Source organism: Neovison vison, chromosome 5, assembly GCF_020171115.1.
Source record: "Neovison vison isolate M4711 chromosome 5, ASM_NN_V1, whole genome shotgun sequence".
In the NCBI taxonomy this organism is placed as follows: domain Eukaryota; kingdom Metazoa; phylum Chordata; class Mammalia; order Carnivora; family Mustelidae; genus Neogale; species Neogale vison.
In genome coordinates, this window is record NC_058095.1 from 16,439,789 (window position 1) to 16,464,926 (window position 25,138).

At 36.1% G+C, this 25,138-nt stretch overlaps 1 protein-coding gene across 2 annotated transcripts in view; it reads right to left on the minus strand.

Annotated features, from left to right (window-relative positions):
• EFCAB13 (EF-hand calcium binding domain 13) overlaps positions 1-22,909 on the minus strand; it is a 108,435-nt gene extending 85,526 nt beyond the window's left edge. Inside the window, exons 1-6 of one of the 2 annotated variants that reach the window (XM_044250373.1) lie at positions 22,864-22,909; positions 18,671-18,831; positions 10,336-10,450; positions 6,956-7,086; positions 6,081-6,163; positions 4,093-4,236 (exon numbers count right to left, since the gene is read on the minus strand). In XM_044250373.1, the coding sequence (XP_044106308.1) occupies positions 4,093-4,236; positions 6,081-6,163; positions 6,956-7,086; positions 10,336-10,450; positions 18,671-18,831; positions 22,864-22,893 (664 nt within the window). In that variant the 5' untranslated portion in view covers positions 22,894-22,909. The remainder of the gene's footprint in view (positions 1-4,092; positions 4,237-6,080; positions 6,164-6,955; positions 7,087-10,335; positions 10,451-18,670; positions 18,832-22,863) is intronic. The other variant, XM_044250374.1, reaches the window with a different exon arrangement.
• Positions 22,910-25,138: the final 2,229 nt, after the last annotated feature.

The following is a 25,138-nucleotide window of genomic DNA, read 5'->3' on the forward strand; positions in this document are numbered from 1 at the left end:
GGATCCAGTTGAAATTCTAATGAAAGCTTTGCCTCACACTGTTCCATCACCCTCTCTCCTCTCCTCCTTTCCACTCTTGCTCTCACTCTTGCTCTCATTACATACACATTCACACAAAATACATTAAAACAAATGCACAAAATATTGCACAATATTAAACCAATCCTTTCCCCCCAAAGTCATCTCATTTCTCAAGCAAAAATTAATGCCTATTTCTTAAAAGAAAAAAAAGATATCTAAATTATACAAATGAAAATGTCAGTAAGAATTTTTTGGTTGGCTTGCATGAGAAGTTGAAATTACGACTTTTTTGCATGATAATGTACAGGTCATGTCTAATAGCAACTAGAGCTGAAAACCTAGATTTACAAAGTGTGATAAAACACATAATCAGGGTTCTTAAATCCCATTTTCTAGACAAGCATAGATCTGTGTCAAGGAACATCTGAATTTTTCAAGATTCTGCAAGTTAAATAACTGAAATCATTTCCCTCTTAGTAAATGTGGCCAACTTTGAAAGAGTTTATCTATTTCAGAAGAAAATGATTATAAACCCAAAATTCCATTTAATATAATCTGAACCAAGTAACTTATAAAAGAACATTTCAGGGCTTCTAGTGGTCTGCAAGCTTCTACTATCAGAGAAATTGACAAGGCTTAGTTGTTCTCATTTCTAAACCACAGAAACTCTTTCTCTAATATTAGAAAGTTTGTCAAGTTGTCTGCCTCAAAACTTCTTTTTCAGAATAATAACTTGAGAGTGGCTTCTCCTTCAAAAACAATGAAACAACTGCACAAATTTCAATCAACTACTTTGACTTGTTTTCTGACTTCTATGTGATCTAGGGTTAAACAAAAACCTTTTGTATAAAACATCAAAAACACAATCTATAAAATAAATAATTGTAGACTAGACTTCGTCAGAAGTATGAACTTACATTTTTTGAAAGACATTCTTCAAAAAATGAAAAGACAAGTCATACACTAGAAGAATGTATTTACTAATCACATATCCAGGGAAGGACTCATATTCAGAATATATACTTTCAAAATGCAGTAAGAATGTAAACGTATTTTTAATGGGCAGAAGATATATAGATAGCAAATAAGCACATGAAAATATGTTTAAAATCATTGGATCATTCAGGAAATATAAGTTAAAACTACAATGAGATAATACCATACATCTATTAGAATGACTACAATTTTTAAAGGCTCACCAATTCCAGGATTGGCAAGGATAAGGAGCAACTAGGACTCTCATATACTGCTCATGGCAATGTAAAATAATTTAGCTGCTTTGGAAGCACAGCTTAGCAGTTTCTAAAAAATTTAAATATATATCTACCATATGACCCAATCATTCTACCACCAAGTATTTACCCAAGATAAATGAAAACATATCACCACACAAAGACATACAAATGAGCATTTATACCAGCTTCATTAGTAATAGCCAAAAACTGGAAACAACCCAAATGTCCACCATCAGTGAATAGATAAACAAATTCTGGTATATCCATAAAAGTGAATACTACTTAGCAGCAAAAAGAAATAAACTTCAGTGTATAAAATCATAGATTAATCTCAATATAATTATGCTGAATGAAAGAAATCAGACTAAAAAAATGAGTACTTACTGCATGATATAGAATTCTAGAAAATATAAACAATCTGTAGTGACAAAAGCAGATTAGTGTTTACTTGGGGAGTGGTGACAGGGTTTGTGGAGAGAGAATGAGGACTTACAAAGAGGTAGGTAAAAGAGGTACTGGGTTTTCACAATACATATATCAAAATTTTCAAACTGTATACTTTAAATATTCTGATTATACCTCAATAAAACTATAAAATATGCAGATAATTTAAAACTCCACTGGTATAAACAATTATGATATACAACCATATCATCCAGCAAGCTCACTTCTGTGTATATATATTCAAAGGAAATAAAAGCACGATCTTAAAGAGATATGTGCACTCAGCATTCATTGCAGCATTATTCACAATAGCCATGAAATGGAAACAGCCTAAGTGCTCACCAACAGATGAACAAAGAAAATGTGGTATTTATGTAACTATATATAAACCCATCTGATAGACTTTGGGGCATGGAGGAAATGGACAGATGTTTGTCAAAGGATATAAATTTTAGGTAGAAGATGAAAAAGTTCTGGGAATCTAATATACAACATGGTGACTATAGTTAATAATACTATATTATATAATTTGAAATTTGCTGAGAGAGTACATCTTTTTTTTTAAGATTTTATTTATTTATTTGACAAACAGAGATCACAAGTAGGCCGAGAGGTAGGCAGAGAGAGAGGAGGAAGTAGGCTCCCTACCAAGCAGAGAGTCCAATGTGGGGCTCGACCCCAGGACCCTGAGATCATGACCTGAGACAAAGGCAGAGGCTTTAACCCACTGAGCCACCCAGGCGCCCCAAGAGAGTAGATCTTAAGAGAACTTAGTGTTCTCATCACATACACACATGTAAAGTAGCTAGGTGAGGTGACAGATGTGTTATTTATTTGACTGTGGTAACCATTTCACAATGTGTATGTATACCAAATCATCATGTTGTATACCTTAAATATATATAATACATGCAATTTTATTTGTCAATTATATCTCAAGAAAAGCTGGATGAAATAACAATTTGACATAAGCCATTTTCCTATGACATATGCATATCCTATGACCAAGCTTCTTCATTTCTAGGAATCCATCCTATAAAAATATTTACGCAGATGTGCAAGAATTACGAATAAGAACATTCTTTGTAGCATTACTTGTTACAACAAAAATTTTAGAGGTAATTTCACCATTAATCAATCTGAGACCAATTAAAATGTAACACTGGGGCGCCTGGGTGGCTCAGTGGGTTGGGCCGCTGCCTTCGACTCGGGTCATGATCTCAGGGTCCTGGGATCGAGTTCCGCATCGGGCTCTCTGCTCAGCATGGAGCCTGCTTCCTCCTCTCTCTCTCTGCCTGCCTCTCTGCCTACTTGTAATCTCTCTCTGTCAAATAAATAAATAAAATCTTTTTTAAAAATTTTTTAAAGATTTATTTATTTATTTATTTGACAGAGATTTGGATAGCTAGACAGATTGGATACATAACGCACTATTGCAACTTGTCAATTCAATACTACTAGATTGCTTCGTAACATTCTATGGGTGGTCCACACCTCTCATAGGATTTTCCATCCACAAATCTTTTATAATGATAAATCCACATCTTATATTTGAACAGCTCGGTGCTTTCAACCTTAGAGTATTATTTTGCATTTATGTATACTGAATTTATTTTATTTCTGGCCACCCCTTCAGCTTATCTATTCCATTTTTATTCTAAGCTTGTCTCTCCTCCCTAACAAGCTTAGAATGGTCTGTAAATGTAATCAATTCTCTATTATGTACTTCTTTGATTAAAGTACTAGACACTAACTACAAAAGAAAAATTACTTTTCTAGGTGATTTTAAATGAAATTATTCAGTTTTTGATTTGCATTTCCTTGGCTACTACTGATAGAACATATTTTTATATGACAATTGGCTATATACACTTTCTTTTATGTGAAATACTTGTCCATGTATCTCACCCATTTTTCTATTCTATAACTGATTTGTATGAGTTCTTTACACTTTCTATAAACTAATCCTTTGCCAGTTCTGTGAATTGCATTTATTCCCAAGTTTATAACTTATCTTTTTACTTTAAGGTGTCCTTTGATAAATAAAAGTTCTTAATTTTAATATAAATATATTAATCTGTTCTCTTATACTCAAACATTTTGCCTTAAGAAATTTTCCCTATCCCATCCCTATCCTATGCAATTAGCAAAAATTAAAAGTCTAAAAATAACAAACATTGATGAAAGTACGTCATAATCTAATGCAGTAATTAACAATCCAATTATGTACCTGAGGCTCAACTTTCAATCTCATTACCATAAATGTGCAAAAGAAGTTTTTACAACATATTATAAAGCTTAGCTTTCCTATGATTTGCAATTAATCTGACCAACATATCATTTATATCTATGTTTACAGACTCTAAAGTAATAATGAAAACATAAAACTTACCATCAATATCTATAGTCTTTAGAGCTTTTTGCATTTCTGAGTCACTTATAAAAATCTTCAACGTGTGATGGATCGTTGGCAGATCATTCACATAAATCTTACCACTCTGAATTTTGCTGAAAATTTTACAGGCCTTCTGAAGTGCTAAACACAAACCCCCAAAACAGTTAATTATTTCAAATGAATAATTATCCTTATCCCTGCGACACATTAACTCAAGGATAAACAACAACAATAATAACCAAAAGAAGAAAGAGGAGCAAATCTTTGTGTTCTAACCCTTTGCTTTAAAATGGATCTTCTGACTTATTTAGGTCTGTCTCAGGTGAATGGCCTCCAAATCTGTAAGTTTCCTAAAGAACCCTCAGAAACTGTAAGAAAGTCATGCAAAATTGACATAATAAAGGCTCCCAGAACTTTATCTGGGAATGTTAAATCCCTCTTCCATGCTCCTGTATCACTTGGTACGGATCTCAGTCAAAGCTCTTGGTATTGTGACTGTTTGCATGTTAATACCCCTCACTAAACTGTCAACTTCAAGGGGGGCAAGATTTTTCATTCTTCAAGTGCCAGTGTCTAATTCAGGATAGATCCTCAAAAAATGTTTGCAGAATTCAATTTAGTTCAGTGGATACAACATGTAGTATTCAGAAAAAGAGATGCAAGATAACAGTGCTAAATACCAGAGAAAGACTAAAATATTCTTAATACTGACTTTAATAATAGTTTTAATAGAGTATTGGAGATGGAAACCAGGTGTAAGTAAAATGGGAAGTTAATATGTAATTAAGGAAAACAACTCTTTGAAGAACCTTCTTGGAAAAACAGAGTATAAAGTTGACATAGTCCTGGGGCATGTGGGTGGCTCAACTGGTTAAGCATCGACTTGGTTTCCGCTTATGATCATGATCATATCAAGTTTAAGCATCGACTTGGTTTCCGATTATGATCTGATCTGATCAGGTTATGATCTCAGGGTTGTGAGACATAGCCCCAAATCAGCTCCAAGCTCAGTGTGGAGTCTACTTGAGATTCTTTCTCTCTCTCCTTCTGCTTTTGTCCCTCCCCCCCCTTTCTCTCTCTCTCTCTCAAATAAATAAATAAATCTTTTTTAAAAATTGACATAGTCCCTGAGGAAGTAGAAAAAAATTGAATGAAAGAAAATCAAGAAGTTAAAGGCCATTTTCTCCAATGAGAAAATAGGGAAGGCCATGGTGTTTACAATCCTAAGAGTTCTCCCCACATGGGAAATGTTTTCCTCTTTTCTGTGTTTATATGAGATGATGGATATTATCTAAACTATTGTGGTAATCATTTCACAATATATGTAAGTCAGGTCAATATGCCGCACACCTTAAACATATACAGTGCTTCATCTTAATTATATCCCAATAAAAATGGGAGATAAAAGATGCCTAATACAGGGGTGCCTGGCTGGCTCAGTTATAAGAGCATGCAACTCTTGATCCTGAGGTTGTGAGTCTGAGCCCCATATTGGGCATAGAGATTACTTTTTTAAAAAGGCCTAATATGATGACCAGAGTTAAGGTAAGAGGGAAAATATGCCAAATGACTCCATAAATATAGAGGAGAGACCCAAGATATGGAAGAATTCAGTGTCAAGAAGTAAAGAATACTATGATTCTTAATATTAAGATACCAAGGACTAAATCCCAGTAAAATCAGTGACTCCAATGCTCACTAATACGTATATTCATTGGATGTAATATCCAGACTTTTTTCCCAAATAATTTGAACAAGATTAAGTACATATGTTATATTTTGCCTATGTCATCAATATGACAGAAGACATTCATGAATACTTAATATACTTATGCCTTGCTCACAGGTTACAGCATTTGCCATATCATGTAATATGAATTGATATTATATGCCATTAGGAGTAAAGAAAGAGATACTAACCACTGAATTTCTATTAAACACACAATCAGGAAATTAATTCAAGAAATTCTAGAACCTATTATTACCACTTAATTCTTGTGAGTATAAGTTTCTTTGAGGTACTTCATTATATAATGTCTTGTAGAGGCTAGAAATCATTTCCCTTTTCCTGTCAAAGAAACAGCCACATTAGAAAGCAGCACAAAAACAAAGCAAAACAGCTCATGCGTGCGCGCACACACACAATATTTATGCCATTTTTCCATTAAAATAATATTAATAAACCTATCAATGGTTTGAGAGTCTCCAGTGTCTTACCCCATAAAAACCTTTCTTAAAGAACTGTCCAAGTGATAGTGAATTATATATTCTTCATCCCAGAATACCCCCCGTGCTTCTTTTAGGTGCTCTATGGAGCAAAATTTACCCTAGTCAGTAAGTAGTGCCCACCACCCACAATCATTGGGCTATTACTCTTAATTCAAGTCACAGCAAATTTTCAGAGTTATTATAGTAAGGAAAAACAGGAATATCTTTAAATAGCAAAGAATCCCAGATTCCACAACTTGTCAGTAAAAATATTTTGAAAAAGTGATTTATCTAATCCCATAATGCATAAATAACTGAAATCATAAAATGTTCGTGTTAGAAGAAATCTCAACAGTCCATCCAGTACAAGACTCTTGCACAGATGTGGAGACTGAGGCCCAGGGATACAAAGTGAATTGTACAAGAGCCTAAGCTGGCATGTGAGGTCAGTAAGGACTCAAGTCCAAGTCTCTCATTTCCATATACAGTGGGCTCAGCTCTACATCACCCTTCCTAACAGCATAGTCTTAGATTGCACAAACTATTTTGCAGTATGCAAAATATGTGAAAAGGATGGATGATTCCAAAAAAAGAAAAAAAAAACAAATCTGAATGCAATATTTAGGGTAAAAAAATACAGTGACTTAAATACCGAATAATTGAGGAAGATGTACAAAGGGGTGGTAAAATCTTCTGAACGCTGTACTGATTCGGCAACTTGAATAAAGAGTTTTCTTTCCTAGTCATCTTCTCCTTTGACAGCTTCACTGAGGAAGAGGCGATCTAGAGCCAAATACAAGAATGTTGATGCCGGAGATCACAGACGTCTTAAAAGGTAGGCTCCTCATATCATATCTAAGCTCCTCATTGATGTAAAATTGCTTTTCATAAGGAAATAAGTTTATATAAACTAAAATTTGAAATAAACTATACAATATTCTTTTGCAAAGCCACATTTTTCTAAGCATGCAACTAAATCATCTCCTAATTAATATTAATATTCTGTCAATTTATAATAACTGATTTTACAAAAAATGGCAAATCTATGGTACAGTACAGACAAGACCACCAAATTCTAGACTATACATATAGGCTATGACTATATGAGCAAAACAGTTATTTAAATAATACAGGTAGTGGGATGCCTGGGTGGCTCAGTCGGTTAAGCGTCTGTCTTTGGCTCAGGTCATAATCCCCTGGGGTCCTGGGATCAAATCCCACATCAGGTTCCTTGCTCAGCAGGGAGCCTAGTTCTCCCTCTGCCTGCTGCTCCCCCTGCTTTTGCTCTCTCTCTCACACACAAATAAAATCTTTAATAAAAAAAAATCCACTACCACCAAATAACATAGGTAGTTATGCTTTTTTAATTTATTTTTTATTTTCAGCATAACAGTATTCATTATTTTTTCACCACACCCAGTGCTCCATGCAATCCATGCCCTCTATAATACCCACCACCTGGTACCCCGACCCCACCCCCCGCCCCTTCAAAACCCTCAGATTGCTTTTCAGAGTCCATAGTCTCTCCTGGTTCACCTCCCCTTCCAATTTACCCCAACTCCCTTCTCCTCTCTAATTCCCCATGTCCTCCATGCTATTTGTTATGCTCCACAAATAAGTGAAACCATATGATAATTGATTCTCTCTGCTTGACTTATTTCACTCAGCATAATCTCTTCCAGTCCCCTCCCTGTTGCTACAAAAGTTGGGTATTCGTCCTTTCTGATGGAGGCATAATACTCAATAGTGTATATGGACCACATCTTCCTTATCCATTCGTCCACTGAAGGGCATCTTGGTTCTTTCCACAGTTTGGCGACCGTGGCCATTGCTGCTATAAACATTGGGGTACAGATGGCCCTTCTTTTCCCTACATCTGTATCTTTGGGGTTATGCTTTTTTTAAAGACTTTTCTTTTTTTTATATAATTACTTCTTTTTTTTTTTAAGATTTTTTTTTTAGACTTTATTCATTTATTTGACAGAAATCACAAGTAGGCAGAGAGGCAGGCAGAGAGAGAGAGGAGGAAGCAGGCTCCCCGCTGAGCAGAGAGCCCGATGCGGGGCTCGATCCCAGAACCCTGGGATCATGACCTGAGCCGAAGGCAGAGGCTTTAACCCACTGAGCCACCCAGGCGCCCCTTTAAAGATTTTATCTATCTATTTGACAGAGAGAGATCACAAGTAGGCAGAGAGGCAGGCAGAGAGAGAGAGAGAGGAGGAAGCAGGCTCCCCGCCAAGCAGAGAGCCCGACGCGGGACTCGATCCCAGGACCCTAAGATCATGACCCGAGCCGAAAACAGCGGCTTAACCCACTGAGCCACCCAGGCGTCCCTGAAGACTTTTATTTATTTGACAGATAGACATCACAAATAGGCAGAGAGGCAGGCAGAGAAAGAGGAGGAAAGCAGGCTCCCCACTGAGCAGAGACCCCCCCCCACCTCTCACCCCAGTGCAGGGCTCAATCCCAGGACCCTGAGATCATGACCTGAGCCAAAGGCAGAGGTTTAACCCACTGAGCCAGCCAGGCACCTGGTAGTTATGCTTTAAATTATCCTTATGATTGAGAAAATGACCCACTTAACATGTATGTATAAACATGATTCAAAAGTGGAAAGTAGCTAGCTAGATAGAAAAGCGTCATTTTAGAAAATGAGGACTATAATAGTAGGTGTCTTCAATTTTACATGGAATCTAGAGCCTTGTCTTTCTAAGACCATGCAGGATGTAGAAATAAGACTCTGAAAACATAAAAGATTGGTAAGAATTGGTAATGCGATTCCACATAGAGCCAAAATTTTCAAAAGGCAATGTTACCAGCAAGAATAGGCTGGGGGGCGGGGGCGGGGAATAGCAAAACAAAAACAAAAACAAACAATTTATCCCAAACAGAAGTATGCAGAATAAAATCTGTCTTTGTCTCAGCTCTTGGCTGGAATAAGAGAGAGAGAGAGAAGAGAGAGTACTCTTCTTGATTAGTTATAGCTACAGTCTACCCACACATGAGTACAGAACGCAAATCTACACTAAATACATGGGCTAGGAAAATAGAAAGCAAAAAATTCATTTAAAGTGGTTCCATGTTTTTAACACCTCTAAAGTGCAGGGCAGGAGTGAATTCAAATTCTCCTGGAGGAGAGCACTCTAAATCCAGAGTCATCATGAGATTCCCATAGATTTAGATATAAGGGTATAAGTTAATGAGTGATATTAGACAAAGCAATAAACAGCAGATTTAGATCCCCAAGGACTTTATATTAGGTTTATCAGATATCAATCTTGAAACAACTATGGAACATGAACAAAGAAAATGACAGAAGGCAGATTTTTAAAAATAATAAATAAAATTTCTAGAAGTAAAAAAATATAAGCACTGAAATTAATACCTCAATAGACAGGTTAAACTGCAGATTAGATTCAGCTAGAGAAAGAAAAACTAGAAAACAGATGGGAGAAATTATCCAGACAAAAGAGAGTGTATCTAAGTACATCATATAGTGAATGTAGTAGATTGAATGGCAGCCCCACAAAAAGATATGCCCGTATCCTAATCCTTGGAACGTATATGTGACTTTATTTGGTAAAAGGTCTTTGTAGATGGAACAAAGTCAAGGATCTCAAAATGAGATCTACAATGATGTGTTTATAAAAGTAGAACAAGACCTAGGATACAAACACAGGTGAGAAGACCAAACACAGAGCAAGTTGGAGGTCAGGACTGAATTTATGCTGCCACAGTGAAGGACTGCCTAGGGTCATTGTTATAACTGCGGAAATATTAACAGAGAGCACCTTTATTTCATAAAAATGAAAGTCTAATGGAGGAAAAGAGGGAAAAGGGCTCTTTGTTATACTTTTTAAAAAAAGGAAGAAGAAAAGGAGGAAAAGGTGGAGGATTGAAAGGGGGAAGAGGAGGAAGTGGAAGTATTTCAGATTGTGACATTTCAATACGTGAACTAAAATGATATGGAATGTCTGAAAGCCAAAAGCAACACTCAAAAGTAAAATAAATATTTCCAGGCCATTAATTTACCTCAGTCCTTTTAGTATGCAATTGTCCTTGTAAAGTTTTCTCTCTCTTGACATTTTCTTCTCCTGAAAAATCAGAGAATTTTTCTTCTCCACACAGGAATACTGATGTTGCATTCCTAAAATGCACATAAAAATGGACATAAAAAATGCACATAAAAAAATTCCTGAATTACTTTTTTTATTACTTTTTGTTTTTCATCTTTTATTTGCAGAACTTTCCGAACATATACAAAAGTAGGGTAATGTGATGATTTTCCCATGTACCCAGCACCCAGCTTCAATAATGGGTAATCCTATTTCATCCAGATCCACTTTTCTACTCCTATTTCTTATTATTTTGAAGCAAACTCCAACATTATATTACTTCATGTGAAAAAATTTTAGTATGAATTTCTAAAAGGTGTTTTTTTAAATATATTTGGAACACAATGACGATGCCCAAAAAATTAACAATAATTTCTTAATATTGCCACAGTCGGTGTGGTAATATTGAACACAGTCAGTGTTCAAATTTCTAACTGTTTCATAAATATCAAAAATTTTTAACACTTTGCATCAGGATTCAATAAGGTCCCCATTACAGTTTGTTGATGTGTCTTTTAAACCTCCATTTATCTATAGGGTCTCCTACCATGTCTTTTATCATCATCATGATCATCATTCCCAGGCAATTTGTCTTCTAGATTTCCCAGTCTGGATTTTGCTGATTGTATTACCATGGTTGTAGGAATTTTTTTTAAAGATTTTATTTATTTATTTGTCACAGAGAGAGAGAGAAAGAGAGAAAGCGCACAGATAGGATGAGTGGCAGACGGAGGGAGAAGCAGGCTCCCCATGAAGGAAGGAGCCCCGTGTGGGATCATGACCAGAGCCAAAGACAGACTTTTAACTGATGAAGCCACCCAGGCATCCCCAGTGGTAGGATTTTAAAGATTTAATAGGATTCACAGTTTTTATTTGTTTTTGTTTTTGTTTTTTTTTTTTCAGTAAAACCACCATACAGATGCTGGTGTTTTCCACTGGGAGGTATATAATGTACAAGTGGTTCTCTAATTGTGGTATTAGCTTCTGTGCTTATACATAATAACTAGACTCAGCAAATCATCAGGGACTATAAAATATTTATACCTAAATCTATCATTCCTTCTTCACTCATTAGATATTTCTATGAAGAAAAACTTCCTCTTGGGTATTATTTGGTTACTCAGTGGTTTGGTTCATATAGAAAGGTGGGATAATTACTTTATTCTTTTCTTTTATTTACCACTTTTCATAACAATGACTTGGGTCACTTGTATCCTCCAATAGTGACAAAATAATTTTTATACTATTTTGTACCCTTGGATTTACATACATTAAATTTATCTTACTTCCTTGTAATTATTACCCTTATTGACACCCTAATTGTCACATGTATGGTGGGAATCTTTTCAAGTAGGCTCTTGAGACATTTTGATGCATCTCTGATAGGAGTCTTTGTTAGTTTCCTTATTTCTCTAGCACCAGATGCTCCAGGCTCATCTGTACATTTCCTTTCCCAGACATGCACTTCCTCTAGGGCACTGTGTGTCTCCAGGTGTTAACCTATTTTACACAGTTAATAAAATAAAGTAAAGGAACACTCTACCACCTCCCATTCCTTCCTTGCCTTTTGTCATCTAACACAAAGGAATAGTGAGAATCCCCATGAGACTATCAGCAGATTTGTCAGCAGAAACCTGCAGGCCAGAAAAGAGTGGTATGATATATTCAAAGTGCTAGGGGGAAAAAACCCTGCCAACCAAGAATAGACCACCTCACCAAGTTGTCCTTCAGAATGGAAAGACAGACAAAGAGTTTTACAGACCAAAAAAAAGTGAAAGGAATTCATTACACTAGATTGGCTTTATAAGAAAGCATGTGATTTTTGATCTCGGGGTTGTAAATTCAATTAAAATTTAAAAAAATAAATTTTTTAAAGTATATTACTAGAGAAAAATTACCAAATCACAAAGGAAGAGAGCAAGAGAAAGGAACAAAGAGATTATAAAACAGCCAGAAAACAATCAAAATGACAATAGTAAGTCCACACCTATCAATAGTTACCTTAAATATAAATGGACTGAATTCTCCAATCAAAAGACATAGAGTGACTGAATAGATTAAAAGAAAAAGAAAAAAAAAGACCCAAATATATGCTGTCCTCCAGACGATCACTTCAGCTTTAAGGACAAGTATAAACTGAAAGAGAAGAGATAGAAAAATATATTCCATGCAAATGGAAACCAAAAGAGGGCAGGGGTAGCTATATTTACTTTAGACAAAATAAATTTCAATATATGTTTTTAAGTCAAAAACTGTAACAAAAAAAAGTCATTATATTATGATAAAGGGATGAATTAATCAAAAGGATAAAGCAATTGTAATATTTATACATCCAACATAATAGCACTGAAAGATATAAAACTAGGATTAATATATCTGAAGAGAGAAATAGACAGCAATGCAGCAATACTTAGAGATACTTCAATACCCCACTTTCAACAATGGATAGATCAACAAGACAGAAAGACAAAGGGAAACATTGGATTCCAACTACATCATCAACCAGATGGACCTATAGGGACAAACATAGAGAACACTCTATCCAACAGCAGCAGAATACACATTCTTCTCAAGCATATATATAACATTCTCTGGATTAGATCATTCGTTAGGCCACAAGTCATTTTTTTTAAGATTTTATTTATTTGACATACAGAGATCATAAATAGGCAGAAAGGCAGGCAGAGAGAGAAGGAGGAAGCAGGCTCCCCACTGAGCAGAGAGCCTGATGGGGGGCTCAATCCCAGGACCCCAAGATCACCCACTGAGCCACCCAGGCACCCCAAAACAAGTCTTTAAAACCTTAAGAAGCTGAAATCATATCAAGCATCTTTTCTGACCACAAAGGTATAAAACAATAAGTTAATTATAAGAAAAAGACTGGGAAAAAACACATATGTAGAGATTAAACATGTTTCTGAACAACCAATGAGTCAAAGAGAAAATCAAAAGAGAAATAAAAAACATCTGGAGACAAAGTAAATGAAAACATGACATACCAAAACTTACTGGATGCAGCAAAAGCTGTTCTAAGAGAAACATTTATAGAGATAAATGCCTATATAAGGAAAAAAGAAAGATCTCAAATAAACAGCCTAATTTTATACCTCAATGAACTGGAAGAAAGAAAAAAATTAAGCCCAGAGTTAAGAAAAGAAAGGAAATAACAAAGATTAGAGCCAAAACAAGTGAAACTAAAAAGACAGTAGAAAAGATCAAAGAAGCTAAGAGCATATTTTTTTAAAAGATAACCAAAATTAACAAATCTTACTAGACTAAGAAAAAAAGAGAAGACTCAAAATAAAATCAGAAAAAAGAGGAGACATTCAACTGATAACAGAAATACTAAACATCATAAGAAACTACTATGAATAATTATATGCCAACAAATTAGGTAACCCAGAAGAAATATATAAATTTCTAAGTTTCTAAAACCATGTAAGAATGAATCATGAAGAAACAGAAAATCTGAAAAGACTAATTATTAGTAAGGAGATAGAATCAGTAATCAAAAACCTCCTAACAAAGAAAAGTCCAGATGGCTTCACTGGTGAATTCTACTAAATATTTAAAGAATTAATGCCAAATCTTCTCAAACTCTTCCCAAAAATTGAAGAGAAAAGAACACTTCCAAACTAATTTTTTTTTTTAGATTTTATCTATTTATTTGACAGATCACAAGTAGGCAGAGAGGCAGGCAGAGAGAGAGAGGAGGAAGCAGGCTCCCCGCTGAGCAGAGAGCCCGATGCGGGACTCGATCCCAGGATCCTGAGATCATGACCTGAGCCGAAGGCAGCGGCTTAACCCACTGAGCCACCCAGGCGCCCCACTTCCAAACTAACTTTATGAAGCCAGCATAAGCCTCAGCATAGCAAAGCCAGAAAAGGACACTACAAGAAAAGAAAACTACAGCCCAATATCCCTGATAAACATAGATGCAAAAATTATCATATGGTTTCACTTATTTGTGGAGCATAACAAATAGCATGGAGGACAAGGGGCGTTAGAGAGGAGTAGGGAATTTGGGTAAATTGGAAGGGGAGGTGAACCATGAGAGACTATGGACTCTGAGAAACAATCTGAGGGGTTTGAAGTGGCCAGGGGGGGGGGGAGGTTGGAGTACCAGGTGGTGGGTATTATAGAGGGCATGGCTTGCATGGAGCACTGGGTGTGGTGAAAAAATAATGAATAATGTTTTTCTGAAAATAAATAAATTGAAAAAAATTAAAAATTAAAAAAAAATTCTCAACAAAATACTGCCAAACCAAATTAACAGTACATTAACGATCTAGTGGGATTTATTTCTGGGATTCAAGTATGGTTCAACATAGGCTAATTAGTAAATGTGATACAGCACAGTATAGGGAAAACCCATTCCTCTGTTTCTCCTTTACTCTCACATTACTACCATACTCACAACACTTCTGACACTAGATGTGTGAGGTACCCCCCATCCCGTGAAGCAATTCTCTGCCACACCAGCTGGGTGTCCTACAAATTAACTCCATTCTGACACTGTCTACCTGAATATACTGTCAGATTCCACAGGTTAAGGGCTCAGTCCCACAAGACTGCCCCCAACCTACTTGTGGAGTCACAACTCTGACTGATAAGTTATAAATAAGAGATTCCTACTACAAGGCCCTCCTTGGATTTGATTACTTTTCCAGAAGAGCTCGCAGAACTCAGAAAAATAGTTACTTATGTTAACGAGTTTATTTTTCATATATGATAGAAGATCCAGATAAAGTCAGATGAAGAGACACATATGACAAAATCTGGAAGGATCTTAGCATAGGAGCTTCTATTCTTCTGGACTTAGAGTACATCGCCCTCCTGGTATGTGGATGTTTACACCAACCAGGAAGATCTCTGAACCCCATACTGCTGAGATTTTTACGGAGGCTTCCTCATGTAGGCACGATCAATTATTAATTCCATTTCTAGCTCTTCTCCCCTCTCTGGAGAGATTCTGGGTTGGTGAACACATCCACAAACTGGGAGGGTGACACACCCCAACTCCATGAGGACAGAAGCTCCTGTGCTTGGGACGCTCCCAAATCTCACTTTGTGAATATCTTCATCTGGCTATTCACCTGTATACTCTGTCTTATCCTTTACTAAACTGGTAAACATGAGTGTTTCCCTGAGTTCTGTGAGATGTTCTAGCAATTAATTAAACTCAAAGAAGGGTCATGGGAACCTCTGATTTGTATCTAAATCCAACAAAAGTTGTGGGGAAATTGGGAACTTACTACTTGAGATTGGCATATAAAGTGCATGTGGGGTAGGCAGTCTCATGTGACTGAGCCAACTAACCTGTGAGATATGATGCTATCTCTAGGTAGATAGTGTTAGAATTGAGTTAAATTGCAGGACATCCAACTGGTGTCACAGAATAGCCTGGTGTAGGATGCCACACATCTGGGTGTCAGAAGTGTTATGAATATGATAGTAGTATGATAGTAAAGGAGAAACATAGGAGAACTGAGGCTTTTTCCAAATAACCACATTAACAAAATGAAGGATAAAAATCATATGATCATCTCAAAAGATACAGAAAAAACACTGGTAAAGTTCAATTTTCTTTCATGATAAGAGATCCCAGCAAAGTAGGTATAGAAGGAATATACTTCAACACAATAAAGGATATATATGACAAGCCAGAGCTAATATGATACTAAACAGTCAAAAACTTAAAGCTTTCCCTGTAAGATCAGGAACAAAAGAAGGGTGCCCACGCTTACCACTTTTCTTCAACATGGTATTGAAATCCTAGCCAGAGCAATTAGGCAAGTAAAAGAAATAAAGGCATTCAAATGGAAAGGAAGACGTTAAATTGTCTCTATTTCCAAATGATCTGATCTTTTATACAGAAAACCTTAAAGACTCTATCAAAAAACTGTTAGAAATGGGGCTCCTGGGTGGCTCAGTTGTTAAGCATCTGCCTTTGGCATGGGTCACGATCCTGTAGTCCTGGGATAGAGCCCTGCATCAGGCTCCCTTGCTCAGCAGGAAGTCTGCTTCTCCCTCTCTTACTCCCCCTGCCTGTGTTCCCTCTCTCACTGTCTCTCTTTCTGTCAAATAAATAAACAAAATCTTTAAAAAAAAAAAACCTGTTAAAGCTAATAAATAAATTCAGTAAAGTTGAAGGATACAAAATCAATATATAAAAATCAGTTGCAGAAATTTCTATAAACTAACAACAAATCATCAGAAATAGAAATTAAGATAACAATCCCATTTACAATATCATCAGAAACTAAAATACTTAGAAATAGATTTAACCAAGAAGGTGAAAGATCTGGACACTGGAAACTATAAAATATAAATTAAAAAAATGAAGAAGACACAAATTATGTGGCAATATATTCTGTGTTTGTGGATTGGAAGAATTAATATTACTAAAATGTCCATACTACCCAAAGTAATCTATAGAATCAATGCAATTCCTATCCAAATTCCAGTGGCAATTTTCACAGAAATAGAACAAATATTCCTAAAATTTGTATAGAACCACAGAAGACCTCAAAGAACCAAAGCAATCTTGAGAAAGAGCAACCCTTCTAGAACATAGGTAGTAAGCTCTATGATATTGGTCTTGGCAATAATTTTTTGGATTTGATACTAAAAGCAAAGGCAACAATAGCAAAAATAAATGGGACAATATCAAACTAAAAAGTTTCTGCCCAGCAAAGGAAACCATTGACAAAATGAAAAGGCAACCCATGGAATGAATGAAAATATTTGCAAAACCACATATCTGATTGATTAATATTCAAAATACACAAGGAATTCATGCAACTCAATAGCAAATAAACAAATAATCCACTTTAAAAAGGACCTGAATAGACACTTTTCCAAAAAAGATACACAAATGGCCAGCAGGTACATGAAAAGGTGCTCAACATCACTCATCAAGAAAATGCAAATCAAAACCACAATGAGATTTCACCTCACACCTGTTAGGATGGCTGTTTTCAAGAAAAAACAAGTATTGGCAAGCATGTGGAAAAAGGGAAGTACCTATTTGCTGAGAGGAATGTAAATTGGTGCAGCAACTATGAAAAACTGTTGAGTTTCCTCAAAAATTTAAAATGTAACTACGATATGATCCAGCAGCTCCACTTCTGGGTATATGTCCAAAAGCAATGAAAACAGGATCTCAAAAAGATACTACACTCCCATGTTCACTGCAGCATTATTCATAATAGCCAAAATACGGAAACAATCTAAATGTCCATCATCAAATAAATGGTTAAAGATGTGGTATCACTCTCACTCACACACACACAAACACACAAAAACTGGAATCTACCCAGCCATGAGAAAGAAGGAAATCCTGCCATTTGTGACAACATGGATGGACCTGAGGGCATTATGTAAAGTAAAATAAGTCAGACAGAGAAAGGCAAATACTGGATGATCTCATTTACATGTGGAATCTATTAAAAGCCAAATTCAGGGGCACCTGGGTGGCTCAGTCAGCTAAGCCCCTGCCTTCAGCTCAGGTCATGATCCCAGGGTCCTGGGATGGAGTCCTGGTATTGAGTCCAGCAATGGGCTACCAGATGCTCAGCAGGGAGCCTCTTTCTCCCTCTCCTGCTGCCCCTCCCCTTTGCTCATGCTCTCTTGCTCATGCTCTCTCTCTCAAATCGTTTTTTTTAAAAAGCCGAATTCACAGAAACAGAGAGTAGAATGGTGATTTCCAGGGGTTGGGGGTATGATAAATAAAAATAGGGAGAGGCTGGTAAAAGGTTATAAAACTTCAGCTAAAAAATAAGGTCTGTGGGTCTAATGTATAACATGATGACTGTAGTTGATGATACTATACTACATAATTGAAATTTGCTAAGAGAGTAGCACTTAAATGTTCTCACCAAAAATAAATAACTAAATAAGGTAAATATGTGAAATGAGTAAAAAGTGTCAATCATTTCCCAATGTAAACATATGTTACCACACAGTACATTTAAATATATTACTTAAAGACAAATTAACAGACATATGGATAATTGCTCTCCTATAACTGGAAATCTATGATGGCTTATAGGTTTCCACAAAGTTGTGAGAGAAGTGAGAAAAAATCAAGAGAATGGCTGTGTAGGAATTAAAACTATACTTCTGAAAGAATGGCCACAAATATACATGATCCTCTACATTTTAATACATTAGGAGAACTTATGAGCTACATTTCCTATTCTCTCAAGCTGACAGAAGTATAATTCAACTAACTTCGAAGTTTAACTTACATTTTTTTGTGTTCTAGTCTCAAATCCCTAATTTCATGTGAAATTCTCTTCTGCGTTGCTTTAGAAAATTTGACGTCTTTCTTGTTATCAGTACGTCTTGATGACAGGTTGGTTACAAATGAATTACGGCCATGATCTGATAAACTGATATTTTCTTCTCCCTGGGGAGCAACCAAGATTCATAGTCAACTATGTTCTCTTTCCACATATAAATTAAATATGACATTCTGACGTTCATTGTAGATCAACATTTTCTCTAAAATGATGCTACCAAATAGAATTTTATTAAAAAGGATTTAATTATTAGTGAATTAGGCCAGATTAGGTACATATTCTAAATGCCACCAACTATCTTCAGTGCGTTATGCAGCTGTAAAACGTCCAGCATTCATGAATGTATTTAACAGTTGTTGAATCTAGTTCTTAAGGCATCTTTAAGCTTACTTCATTAAATTAAAATTTCTGCTCCATGAAAGACTCTCAAGAGGATGACAGGACAAGGCACAGACAGAGAGTAAATATTTACAAAAGATATATCTGATAATGGACTGTATTTTTTTATATATTCAAAAATATGCAAAGAACTCTTTTTTTTAAAGATTTTATTTATTTATTTGACAGAGAGAGATCACAAGTAGGCAGAGAGGCAGGCAGAGAGAGAGGAAGGGAAGCAGGCTCCCTGCTGAGCAGAGAGCCCGATGCGGGACTCGATCCCAGGACCCTGAGACCATGACCCGAGCCGAAGGCAGCGGCTTAACCCACTGAGCCACTCAGGTGCCCCTGCAAAGAACTCTTAACTCGATAATAAGAAAAAGCACAACCCAAATTAAAAATAAGCAAATGATTGAGGCGCCTGGGTGGTTCAGTTGGTTATGCACCCAACTCTTGGTTTCAGCTCAGGTCATGATCTTTGGGTCATGAGACTGAACCCCACAATAGGCTCCATCCTGGGCATGGAGCCTGCTTGGAATTCTCTCTCTTCATCTCCTTCTGCCCCTGCTCCCAATGGCACATGCTCTCTCTCAAAAAAAAAAATAATAAATAATAAAATAAAAAAAAGGGCAAAAGATCTTAACAGACTCCTTACCAAAAGAGATGTACAGATAGCAAATAAATACATGAAGAGATGCTTGGCATCATGTCATTAGGGAATTGCAAATTAAAACATCAAGATACCACTATATCTATTAGAATGGCCCAAATCCACAGCAAGAGGAGCTCTCATCCATTGCTGGTGGGAATGCAAAATGGTACAAGCACTTAGAAAAACAGTCTCTTACAAAACTAAACATACTCTTACCATATGTTGCAACAATTGCACTTACTGGTATTTACCCAAAGGAGTTGAAAACCTATATGCACACAAAAACCTGCACACAGATGTTTATAGCAGCCTTATTCCTAATTGCCAAAACTTGGAAATAATGAACTGTGGTACATCTAGGAAATGGAACACTATTTGGCACTGAAAAGAAATGAGCTGTCAAACCACGAAAAGATGTGGAGGAACCTTAAATGCATACCACTAAGTGAAAGAAGCCCAACTGTCAAGGTGGCGTGGCTGTATGATTCAAACTATATGACATTCTGAAAAGGCAAAACTACGTGGACTAAAAAGACCAGTGGTCGCCTGTGGTGAGGAGGGGTGGGGAAAGTTGAATAAGCAGAGCACAAGAAGATACATAGGGCAGTGAAACTATTCTATATATTATAATAATGGCAACATGTCATTATATATCTTTCCAAATTCATAGAATGCACAACACTGAGTCAATCCCAAGGTAAACTATGGACTTTGGGTGAAAATGATATACCAGGGTAGGTTCACCGTAACAAAAGTACCACTGTGGTGTAGAATATTGATACTGGAGGAGGCTGGAAAAGCATAGGGGCAGGGGGCATATGGGGGCTCTCCACTCAATTTTGCTGTGAATCTAAAACAGCTCGAAAAAATAACGTCTATTGAGAAAAAAAAAAAAAAGCAGCTATATTACTTCTAAATAGATAGGCCCCCCCCAACAAAAAAGAAACTAGAGCCTAGAAACAATTAACATGTTTAGAAAAAGAGGAATGAAGTTAGAAATAAACTCTTTTGAAATCTGGCTGTTTGCTTAAAACAACTGGAATGCAACTAGTTGATCAAAGGTCTATTCGTTTTTAACCCCTGAAAAATTAACACAGGCAATTTATAAAGCAGATCACCAAAGGAGTTTAGAGAACTTCTATTTCTGCATAAAATGGAAATGAAGGGAACTACTTCAGTGACTTATAGGGTCTGCATATATTTGTCTTACAACAGAGGCACACCTTTAACAACTTGCTTCATAAAAAGGCAATCTGATTTGCTGCCTTAACAAGGTGTTTATTAGGAATGATAAAAAGTTTCCTAGAGGCATTCAGAAAAATAACTCAAAACAAAAACCAGGAAACTAAAAAGAGGAAGATCTAAAAAGAGAGGCAAAAAACCTGTCATCAAAGACCAGATGAACAAAAGTGGTCAAATAGTGAACAGAAACTCTGATGACAGAGAAAATGAAACAACTTCTGAAACTCTATGGTTAATTAAAGATGTAAGAAGTATAAACTATATAGCCTATGGAAGACAAACAGGTATGGTATGTTAATATTGTTAATAATTTTAATTTTAAGAATTTATCTTCAAAATCAGGTTATGAGGGCCCAATCAACAAAGAATTAGGTATAAAAAGGTGGAACAGGTTAATATGTATATCACAAACCTTGGTACTTAGCAAGAAGCCTTGGTTTTTTTTTGTTTTGTTCTGTTTTGGATTATAGTACAGGTACATGTCTTACCTGGTGGCACCAAATCCATTAAAAGCATAAATTTAAAAGGGTAAGACTCTCACTGGACAACACTGAGTTCCACCTGAGTCCTATGCTTCCAGAAAAGTGAAAATTAAAGGAATCCCCTCACACTTTTGTCTTCTGGAAAATGGCTTACTGCAAAGAACCCTTCCTCATATACTTTAGATAAAACTCACAGATGACCACCTTGTTTACCTATGACAAAGCCAAAATTCCCTTTCTTTCCTTCATGCATGATGAGTCAAAATGTTTAATCCCACTGACTAATCAGAACAAAATGCTTATGAGCCAAAATTGGTTAAGCTTCTCTTCTTCTTCCTGGCCCCTAAAATACTCTCTGATCTATTTATCCAATCATGCCATTCTTTCATTCCATTTCCCCACACCCAGTTCTTCCTAGCCTTGTTGACTCCTGTCTATTAAGGAAAAAAAAAAAAGCTCTTTTTGCCTAGCCCTTGAGATGTTTGCAGATCTTCTGGTCACAGCCTTATCCCTGCTGTAATAGTACCCCCTCCTGCTATTTCAATAAATAGTCCCTTTTCCCTCTCACAATAATCCTTTCGAATAAAGTCTCTCCTTACTAAGTTCAGGTTTGTATTTTGTTTGATACAATACTGGCAAATGGATAAGAGTACCCCATGAATCACAGATAAGAAGGCTAGAGAAACTTGGTATCTTTTATATTACCATCTAGATTCCCACATCATTAATTATGCCATCTACAACCTCTCATGTAGATTCAAATCCTTTATTCTCCTGAAAAAATTATCCCAGTTCCTACCCCCAAAATACTCTCATCATACACCTCAGATCTCTTTTTTTTCCAATTTATTTATTTTCAGAAAAACATTATTCATTATTTTTTCACCACACCCAGTGCTCCATGCAATCCGTGCCCTCTATAATACCCACCACCTGGTACCCCCAACCTCCCACCCCCCCCCCGCCACTTCAAACCCCTCAGATTGTTTTTCAGAGTCCATAGTCTCTCATGGTTCACCTCCCCTTCCAATTTACCCAAATTCCCTACTCCTCTCTAATGCCCCTTGTCCTCCATGCTATTTGTTATGCTCCACAAATAAGTGAAACCATATGATAATTGACTCTCTCTGCTTGACTTATTTCACTCAGCATAACCTCAGATCTCTTGACACTACATAGATGGCTGGGATGAGAAGTTTCAGCATATGCCCATGAAAAGACCTGAGAAGTTACCTTAGTTGTTAAGCAAGATCTTCTAACTATATTGCTCTATGAATCTGCTTACTGGTTAAGGATGTGAGATGATGTAAAATAATTTTTTAATGTAAACTAATTAAAAAAAAAAGAAGAGGAAGGAGTCTTTAGAAACTATTTCGAAAAAATACCTGGCAGAATAAAGGTACTTTACTTTCCATTTTTCGGTTTAGCAGTAAATTCTGCCCTTGAGGAGTCAATGGCCTTGATGAACAAGTATGAATGACCAATAGCACAAAAGGATTTCCTGTCCAAAAAAAAAGAAAGAAAGAAAAAATCATATGCCCGTTTAAGAGACTTAATTATATTTATCTACCTGAAGCTATCCTTGTATTGTAACACTCACAGCATAATATGGAATAGGTATGTGTGCAAAAGCTAGAAAAAAGTTAGTATAATGTAATTCACAGGAGATCATCCAGTCCCTTAACTTTACCTTTTGTGGTATAAGAAGAAATAGAGAAATCCAAATTTGAATGACATAAAAAGCAGAAAAATCCAGTTATATTTATTTATTCAGATAAACCCAGAGAAGCAGAACTACTAACATGACAGCAATCACCAATGTTACTAAATGCTTACTGTATACTAGACACTGTGATAAATACTTTGACATAAATTATTTCATTTATTCCTCATAAATATCTCTTAAAGAATTACTATTACCCTTATTTTACAATGAGGAAAATAAAGACTTAAATCAAGTCGCACAAGATTACAGCCAACAAATAGTGGAGTCAGAATTTGATGTTAGGCAGCCTAACTCAAGCCCCATGGTCTTTAACACCCTGTAATATTGCTGATCAAAAAAATGGTATTGCAAACAAAAGATGCCTTAGCTTGCTTGTTTTCAACCAGAGACTTCCACATCACATAACAAGCATCTAGAAATTCCCTACATTTTCACATTTTTATACCCCCCATCTGAGTCACATTGGATGTGCTATTTATTACATTGCTAGTTATGTTACACTGTTAGTTGCAATGACCTGTCATTTTCATTCTGTGACATTTAATGGCAAGTATTAATATTCTAATAGAGACAGCACTTTAAAATCACTTATTTCTGAAAAGTTGTCCTAATTACTATTGAATGTGATATGTCCAAAATTCCCGGAATTCAAAACACATTAAAATAAAATGAAACCATGTGACAAATATCCATTTCAGAAGACATTAGATGGCTATGCAGATTTCCCCAGCGATCCATTGAATCAACCTCTTCTAGATCTTTTCTAGCCAGTTCAATCTTTACCTCTAGACTACTTCGTATAACACCGACTTCACCATTGTTACTGTCTTCACTATTCAACTGACATTAACCATTTGCCTTGTACTTTTATCACATATATCTTTTATATCAACTATAATCTAAATTTAATGAGTGGACTGAAAGAAATGGATGGATATCTTCTCATTCTTTGGATTATTTTCACAATACCAAACACAATGCTATCTGTATATAATAAATGAAGGAAAGAAAGAAGTGAGGAAGAGAGGGAGAAGTAAAAGAAGGAAGACATTTCCTCTGTATTAAGTTACACAGAGCTTCTTAAGGTATCAAAGTACTTAATTTTTTAAGATTTTATTTACTTATTTTTGAGAGAGAGGGTGAAAGAGAGAGCACACAAGCCAGAGTGAGGGGCAGAGGGAGAAGCCAACTCCCTACCCAAGCAGGGAGACTGATGGAGGACTCAATCCCACAGCCACAGGATCATGACCTTAAGTCAAAGGCAGATGCTTACCCAACAGAGCCAACTAGGCACCCCTCAAAGTACTTAAATCAGCAGAGTAAGCTTTATTTAAATTACCTTGAAAGGAAGAATTGTTTCATAATTTATAGACCTATCAAAAAGTTAATATGTTTTAATCTGCTGGATGAATCAGATACCACACACCATATACCACAATCTTCTCCAATCTAAGAGAAAAAATAGTACAGGAAGTCTCTTCTCCATAAATTTGACAAGAGAATTGTTTCTCAACTCTCAATCTATGACACATATCTGAACTTGCAAGGACAAACCAAGAGAAATGAAGAGCTGTACCCCCCCTTTTCCAATCATCTATCCATTCACCCCTCCATCCATGAAATTCATATAAATTTAATCCATATGAATTCAACATTTATATATTGTATGCCTACTATGTACTAGGAAGAGCTGTCCTCCTGGATCTGGGGATATAGCAGTAAAAATGGGAAGAAATCAATCCTGCCCTCATGGAGCTTACATTCTTGTCAAAGAGAGACAATAAAATCGACAAATAAATAAAATATGTAGTATGTCTTCTGTTATAAGTATTAAAAGAAAAAATGTAAAGTAGGGGAGAAGAATATGAAATATGGTGTTTGGAAAAAGATGCAGGAACAGACAGGGTAGCCAAGGGAGACTTTACTGAGAGGGA